The sequence below is a fragment of the Scophthalmus maximus genome, chromosome 1, assembly GCF_022379125.1.
Source record: "Scophthalmus maximus strain ysfricsl-2021 chromosome 1, ASM2237912v1, whole genome shotgun sequence".
NCBI lineage: Eukaryota > Metazoa > Chordata > Actinopteri > Pleuronectiformes > Scophthalmidae > Scophthalmus > Scophthalmus maximus.
In genome coordinates this window covers 15,339,077-15,347,500 of record NC_061515.1, presented here as the reverse complement: position 1 = coordinate 15,347,500, position 8,424 = coordinate 15,339,077, and the positions used below count along the sequence as shown (strand labels likewise).

Below are 8,424 nucleotides of genomic sequence, written 5' to 3'. Positions count from 1 at the left end.
TGAACAATTAAGTGAGTGAAAGGTCTGGTAGTATTAATAAGGTGACGCATTTCCTTTGTGCTGTAAATCGTGTTGTCATTTTTTTGGTGGAAACCGGGTCCTGGGGACGAATATAAAGGTGGAATTTGTCATTTGTTTCTATCGCCATTACACTGCAAGTCAGTCAGTCAATCCTTTTTTTAAATCTGTTAACCCTTTTAAAAGTATATATAACATTGAAAGACAGCTGACAGCAGTCACATCAAACCGTCAGCACTTTCATTGTGAGCATGTAAGCATAAGAATTAGCTTTTTAGCTCAAAGCACCGCTGTCCCACAGTACTGCCCCACAATGTGGTTGTCGACTCTTGTCAAACTCTGGTTTATCGGACACGTTGATCCTGCTTCATCACACTCCCACTGTATATCACGGTTTAACTTTATTAAATGGGTTTAACTCCTCCTAGTTGCAGAGGAATTGAAGGGGTCGAGTTCCAGCAATAAGTAATGAGCTATTAAAAGAAGCAATGGGCTGTGATGTCTGCAGTAGCACATAAGCAAACTCATTTTAACTACCAGAGTTCAGGTGGAACTTATTATGGAGATGTCTCAATATCATCAAAGTGCACTGGTAAATCAGGAACCACACCACACCGGGAGGCAGGCCACATACTATGAGACACAACAAAATGCAGATTATTTGGGATTAAGTCCACAAAGAGACCAAGAAGTACATCACAAGAAGTAATCCCACTTGCCCCAGGGAATAAGTGAAGCATCTATTGTATCTATTTACAAAAGCGAATAATTACGGACCCAACAGCTATCTCGTTGGGTTGACTTCTACCAATTCTCCCAGAGCAGCAGGCAATGGCTATCCAAATTGAAATGGAGGAATAAATTAATAACACAAACAACAGCTCCAAAAGAACCAACAGCGATTAATATCACACTGTGTCTTCACAGTTACCAAAGGCGGCTCTTCAGAGTGTCTTCTGACTCCCGCTGAGGTGGGAAAGGAAGGGGAGAGAGGGTGAGGAGCGGGAGACAAACAGATGGCAGAGTGGCCCCTATGTGCAACTGCCTGGGTGATTATGGACACAGCTGTCAGTCACTACGAATGTAAAAAAGAGTGTGTGTGTGTGCGTGTGTGCGTGTGCATGTGCGTGTGTGTGCGTGTGTGTGTGTGTGTGTGTGTGCGTGTGTGCGCTCGCACATGTGTGTATTTGATTCTGGGAATGCTGTGTCCGTGCTCTTTGTGTGTGTGCGACTAACTCCCTCATGTGTTCCGCAGTTCCTTTGTACTCAACATGTCTCTGTGGTTTTACATTTGATCCATGTGTTTATTACTACAACACATTTTTTGGAGACATGTTGACGAGTTCACATACAAAGTTTAAAAAAACAAATGCCAGATTCACCTGCTCACACTGCCACCTCTCTCTCTCTATCTCTCTCTTCATCTCTCTCTCTATCTCTCTCTTCATCTCTCTCTCTCTCTCTCTCTCTCTCTCTCTCTCTTTGGGACTGTGGCTCCATGTGATTCTTTATGTTTAGGTTTTACCTCCATCTAGTGTTGCTTCACTTCATAGCTGCTTTTAATTGTATGGTGCATATTCCCAGGGCGCAGCTCGAACCTAGCCTCGTTCCGCTCGACTTTATTTGATTTGACTGACAAATTTTATGAAAAAAAAAGAAAACAGAAATTAAAAGTTTCCTTACTAAATAACATTTCTGTTATTTGCAAAATGGGAGCAATCATTTTTGTTACTGACATTATAAAAGCTGAATGAACAGATTTTTTTGGGGGGGGGGGCACAAAGCTGGGAACATAACAATGATTGACAGTTTTATTTTTACATTAATATGACGAACAGTTGCTCATGTAGCGACATTAGCATTAATCCGGAGACATGTTTTTGTGACAAATGTAAGTCCACTGCCTCAACTATGAGGGTGATATCAGGCTCTTTTGCTGCTACATGCTCCACTATGGCCACTTACATTGACTGTCCACTGTTTGGTGCTCCTCAGGTAGTTTGCAATGGGTTTATCGGGTCCTTTGGCTGAAATCATTCAAATTTAAATTGATTGTTAAAAGACGCCAAAATGCTACAATGAGCTGAGAGGCGCTTCTGAGGTTGAACGGTGATTCTCCGAGGCTCTTCACAGCGAGCGACCCCAGCCACATGGATGTAGTCAGTTCATGCAGTGTTAATATCAAACTATTAATTTGCAGCAGCTCTAAGCACAACTCTGGATATTGCCCCTAAAGGAGGTGACAACCACAAGATTTAGCGGCGATGGTGTTCAACATGTGGAGCAAACAAATTTTCCCCGTCGTATAATTCACTTCCACTGTCACACGCACAGCGGTATATGTCGAGTTATGATATACCGGGATAACATCAGAGCCAATAAGCAGCAGCTATTAGCCAGCTGTGGAGAGAGTTTTTGCCGAGGCAAATGGGGAAAAAGGAGCAATCATGGAGTAAAGGGTGTGCTGAAAGCCATGAATAAAACATGGCATGAAAGGTTGCAACAAGTGTCTCAGCATTTTATCTTAGATTATTTTATACATGTCATTTATCCTTATCAAGAGTATAACTTTGCCAAAGTGCAATATTGTGCCTTGCTCAATTGGCTGAAAGGGCAACCTCTACCCTCTGGGTTCAAACTCTGATTCCAGCCTGCAAAGTGGTCAGCAGCAATGCTACATTTTATCTGAGTAAATGAGTCTCTCCGCGGCCTCTTGTCGTCGTCGTCCTTGTCGTGGTTTGAGGTGGCAGAGTGGGTGTGTAGCGGTCCCTCACGCCGTTGATCCAGTTATTGTACTTGCATATCTTGGAGTAGACGGTCGGGTTTGCCGGGTTGCGGCAGCCATTTCCGAACCACCGCACGCCCTGCAGCTGGCCACCGCACATCATCACACTGCCACGGTCACTCTGGAGAGATGGGGGGAGGATAAGCTACTGCTGTAGTTGTTGTTCATGGAAAATGCATGTTAAAAACTAATTATTTGAATTTAAATGAAATGAAAATGCACTGGTATAAATGGAGGAGGAATAAGGAAAGAGAGGTAGATTATAATAGGTTGCACGACATATAAGAGGCAAGAAATATGCCGATCTGCAGTTTCTCTGGGTTGCGGCCGTACTCACCAAGCAGTTATCTGTGTTTAGTTGACCAGCGCAGACCATTGTCGGGCTCCAGTACAGGTCCACTGGGAACGTGTTCATACAAGTCTGATCGTCCACAACAGGCACAGTTATGCACTTCAGACGCTGAGCGGGCCCAACTGTTTCAGAGAGAACGGAGGTGAGTCATTGCTCTGATTCTTTCAAACTAAGTACCCCAAATCACGCTGGTTCGTAGTCTGAATTTATAGCATGAATACAATTTTCTCGTCGTGATGTATTCGGTATTTACTCATCGCCCTGCTGCTCATTCTTTGACAAAAACTCCTCTCCTTCCCTTCAGCAGGTCTGGATTAGTTTCCATTTATGCATTGCCACATGCTGGCACCGGTGCATGAGGTCTAAACCTTTAGTAAATACCATTTTCAAGGTTTTCCGCTTTTAATTAGTCTCAATCACTGACTGGGCATTTTGACAAGCAATTAGAAAAACTCGTCTGATTAAAGAAAGCCATTTTAGTCGTTATTAAAATAGAAGGTTCATGCCTTGTTAGGGCTGCAGTGACCAGAATATTGATGAACATTTTAGCAAGTCTGTGGCCACCCGCTTATCAGAATCCAACGTTTCCCAGAACCGTGATGAAAATGTAGAAGTAACAGACAGTGCTGCATTTTTGCAGATTATCCTAAATGCTTTAAAGAGGTGGAAGCTACTTGTCCCAAGGATGTCACTCTTGTGTGCATGTTTTGAAGAGGACATAAGGGGCATGTGCAGCCAGTAATAATAATAATAGCAAGAATTTAAATAAGTAAGTCTTCAGACATGTAGAATGTAATGATGTAACATCTCAGTAGTAAAGAAATGAAGGTTATTCTAAACACAGAGTCCCACTAAGGCTACAGGAGGCCACTTGCTTGGCCAAGAAATAGTCCTGCACAGCACCTCCTGGAAAACCACAAATGTACGTTTTCATGTTAGATAAACAAGATATAACACGTTATTAGTGAGTTTACAAAATGCTGGGGGGGGGGGGATTTTGTTACTTCTGGACAGAGTCTGACAAGCTGTCTCCCCTCACTTGCAGTCCTTTTTTTCTACGCTAGGCTAACTGCCCTCTGGCTCCAGTTTCTCTGGCTCCAGTGGTACTAATCTTCTCATCTAACTATTGGCAAGGTAGTAAATGAGCACATTCCCCAAAATGTTGAACTATTCCTTTAAAATGTAAGCTTAGAGTTATCCAGTTTTGTCAATTAGTTTTTTGTTATTTTTGGACTGCAGGTTTGGTTGCAAGCTCTGGTCTTTTTTGCCTTCTTCTTTGTGTTGTGGGGCACTGTTTAAACTGTACAGAAATATGGGTATTGTTTGTATCTGTAGTTCTACAAGCACACGATTATGGATGCACGGTGCAAGCACAGCAGTTCGCTCATTCGCTTTCATACTGAGAAACGGAGGAAAAGAACAATACTCGTCTGACATCTATATGCCAAAAGCATGAAGACTGCAGGAAACCACTTTTCCCTAAGGTAAAAAATATCTACAAGTATCTAGTATCCGCCTCTAAATCCACAAATTAAAATGCAATACCTGTGAAAATTAACCATTACTTCATCTAAATCCCTGCAAGAAAGTAAATGTGTGTATTTCCCCAAAATGTCAAACCACTTGCTTCAAAGTTATTTGGATGAGAAATGGTAAATGGACTGTATTTATATAGCACTTTTCCAGTCATATAGACCACTCAAAGCACTTTACAGCAAAGTCACATCCACACACATTCATACAGCGCTGCTATTTACCACGCATTTTTCTGTCACATTCCGACATTGTCGGAAGAGCCGTCAGAGGAAAGTTAGGGTTAAGTGTCCCGAGGACACAACGGCATGTGTACTGGCGGAAGCTGGGATCGAACCGCCAACCTTCGGGGTTGGTGGACGAACGACTCTACGTCCTGAACCACAGCCGCCAAAGAAAGCCTTGCTTTCAAAAGAAACCCCAGGGGCCTTTCGCTGATACTCACAGGGGCGCCAGAGTTCAATTTTTTTGTAAGCCAGGGAATATTTGGGAAGTGGATTAGGAAACGTTGGTTTATCCCGCAATTGCGCTGAAGGTCAAACGTGGATACAAGTTGATGAGGCGTAAACGCCACAGTAGCACCTTTTTTAAATTCACTTACAGTGATAGGGCCCGGTGGAGCCCCAGCCGCTGACATGGCAGGTCTCTCCAGGCTGTGGGCAGCGGCTGGGCATGGACGCGGGCTGGACGTACTGGTTGAGGTGGGCCGGCTCGGCCAGACGCACCATGGCGAGGCTGTGGAGGGGCGAGCGGTAGGGGCTGTGGCGGATCACGTCGGCAACAAGGATGTGCTGCTCCGTGCCCTCCTCCACGAGGACATCATGTTCTCCTAGGGATGCAACGGTGGTGTAGGGTCTGTAAGTATACGTGGGATGTGAGGGCTCTGTGGTATTCAGCTCAGGCGGATCTTTCAGGCCTCAGGTGGAAACATGAATAAGGAACAGTAAGCCTTCATCTGACAACAACAACAGGCTAATTAATGTTGTTTATTAAGCAGGAACAGAAGTGGAATATGCGTTGTTCTGTTAACAGTATAGTAAAGTATTTCTAACATTGACTTCTTAAGAAACCGCATTATTACAGATCTAAATGCAAAGACGCATCCCATGACTCCCTGACTGCCTCGTCTGCGGGCACAAGGCTAGAATAAAATGCTATATTTTACTGATTTTGTTTATTAAAACTGCATTACATCATGTGCAGTGCTTCAGAAATCCCTTTTTAGAGGGAAATAAAAAATACAAAGTGTTCTGCCTCTTAATCCCTTCATGAGAATTGTGCGAGACACTAGAGCAGCTGCAGGCTGAAGGTCATGCTGAAAATGCTGCAGCAATAGAATTAAAGGTTAAAAAAAACCGCTTTATTTAAATAAAACATGGTTGGATTTTAACAAAGCAGAATATATCAAGCACTTCAGCCAGGTTTTACCGAGTCCAAATGTAATTTAACGGCTGACATTTTGGGGAAATTGGATTTGCATTAAACCGAAGTACGGCTTTTAAGATGAAAACAATGCTTACAACAACAACTTTTTACATTTTGTTTTGAATTTTTAACGATTTTGATGACTGTATGACAGATTTTTAGTACCTACCTGGGCGCACACTCAAAGGAGGTCACTATCCACCATCTGTCGATGAGAACTCCGCTGCAGGACACTCCGCCGCCGTGCAGGTAGACCTGCCAGGGTCTGGAGTGAGGCTGGCACACCTTGTCGTCCCCCAGGGGAGACGCTCCTGTGAAACAACCACGAGAACAATCTAATATTCATCTTGTTGATTCTAGACACAACATGGTAAATATCTACTGTACCTGCAAGACCCAACAAAGCAAGCACCAGAAGGAGACTCATTCTGTATCTCCGTTGGTTATTTTTAGTCTGGAAAAGTGCAGTTTTCCTGTCGACAGTGTGTGATGACTGTTTGCTTCTTTATACCTGCAAACTTTTTAGGGGTCAGTGGGAGGAGCACATTGCTTTATTACTGCTTTGATTCATTTCCAGTTCAGCCATAACCTTTGCGATAACCTTATCTGAGAAATTTTCAACACATCCACGCTCAGTTACAGCGACACACCTTGTTTCCTGTAACCTTTTGTTCCTTTTTGCGGAGAATTGATGGTATATGAAATACATTAATGAGAGATAAGAGATTACAGTTTTTGTGTTTTGGGTAAGTTTTACGTTGTTTTCATACAAAGACCTGAAGTGCACAGCGTCTTGAAGCTTAGTGGGGCGATATTAAAACCATATTTAAGGTTACTTTGTGTGAACCACACACAAAAATAGACAATTATGTCAAAGCCTCTGTAGCACCACGAAAGGTAATAATTAAAAATGTATGAGTTGAGATATGATCTAGACTGCCAGGAAGTTTTTATTAAATTCATAATTTACCACAATGTTACTGTAATACTTTGCAGTTCGTTAATATTTTACCATGATGCAATATTAAAACGCTTATCTTAAAATATTGATTGCACAACTCTGAATGTCGCTTTGCAACTGGTGCCAGTAATATTTTCTTTCTTCGAGTCTCTAAAAAGATGACTGACATATAAATTAATTCTATATTCAGTTAACTTCACAAAGCTGATTAAACATTTCCTGGGCTCAGATTTTGTGACAAGATTCACCCCAGGAAAAATAGATGATGGTAACTCAGGCTCAGGAACAACTGGTGAACTAGTTAAATTATTACACAATGTTACACTTTCGGGAGACATTTGACAAAAAGGTAACTTTGATGTCATATGACTTAAATGAAGAATAAATCTGATTAACCTCATGCCTGTATAATATCAAACGAAAACAACAGTGTGCCTCTGCAATGGCAACAGCCGTGGTCACAGGCATTAAACAATTTAGTTGTTGGCGTTGACCATCTATCCATCCATCTGCCGTCCGATTGCTCATCTTTGTGAACTTGGACTCAAGGATGATGCAGTTCGGTATTCAAAGGTCAAATGTCACAAAAACATTTTTTTGGGCAATCGACTCAAGAAATAGTTAATTTCCAAACATGTAAAATGATGATTGATGACATTTTATTTCCAAAGGGTCAAAGGTCAACTTCCCAGTGACATCGCAATGTTCAGCCAAATAGTGATTTTTCTACCGGTTATTTAACGCCCACACCTCAGCAACAGACGGGGAGATTTGACCATATTTACTGAGGCAGTAATTCTAGATGATTCTCCAATATGTAATAGAAAGGATTCTCTAATGACAATTCTACAATACTAATGATGACATTATATATATATATATATATATATATATATATATATATATATATATATATATATATACTGTACACGCACACACACAAGGAAAATTCCATCTGGCACATGTACCACATGATGACTTGATTTATTTAACAGGGACAGGTGATATTAATAAACATTGCTATAAATAAACCGAAGTGAATTATTTTTCATCTGTAGTCCCTGGAATATGGATACTACAAAATCCTAAAAAAAAGAACAAATATGACATTTAAACTACAAAGTTTCTCATCATGTATGAGCATAGCCCTCTTATCACCGGATGCACTGCACACACTATCTCTGACAGGTGCACAGTTTAAAATAAATATGGAAATGCACTCATATCAAAGCTGAGCATGGAATCGAATGAATTTAACCACACTTTGTTGTGTAATGTCAATCAAGTCTGCTCCTCTCTCACAATAATCTAGAAGTTTATTTTTTTTCTGTCCCGCAGCAGTTGCAGACG

General features: G+C 41.6%; 1 protein-coding gene across 1 annotated transcript; it reads right to left on the bottom strand.

Moving 5' to 3' along the window:
* Positions 1 to 1,621: 1,621 nt before the first annotated feature.
* On the bottom strand, positions 1,622 to 6,587 carry LOC118314001 (trypsinogen-like protein 3). Its single transcript, XM_047336231.1, has 5 exons — positions 6,501 to 6,587; positions 6,283 to 6,424; positions 5,290 to 5,543; positions 3,141 to 3,277; positions 1,622 to 2,924 (listed from the first exon to the last, which is right to left on the bottom strand). Exons 1-5 carry the CDS (start codon positions 6,538 to 6,540, stop codon positions 2,700 to 2,702), a joined length of 798 nt encoding a protein of 265 aa, XP_047192187.1. The 5' UTR covers positions 6,541 to 6,587; the 3' UTR covers positions 1,622 to 2,699.
* Positions 6,588 to 8,424: the final 1,837 nt, after the last annotated feature.

Bases quoted from the DNA above. Each gene is read 5' to 3' on its own strand.
- LOC118314001 (XM_047336231.1), bottom strand. From the start codon at position 6,540: ATGAGTCTCCTTCTGGTGCTTGCTTTGTTGGGTCTTGCAG. The intron at 5,544-6,282 runs GTAGGTACTAAA...GTATACTTACAG, and splicing joins TCCTTTGAGTGTGCGCCCAG to ACCCTACACCACCGTTGCAT. The intron at 2,925-3,140 runs GTGAGTACGGCC...CCATCTCTCCAG, and splicing joins TAAACACAGATAACTGCTTG to AGTGACCGTGGCAGTGTGAT.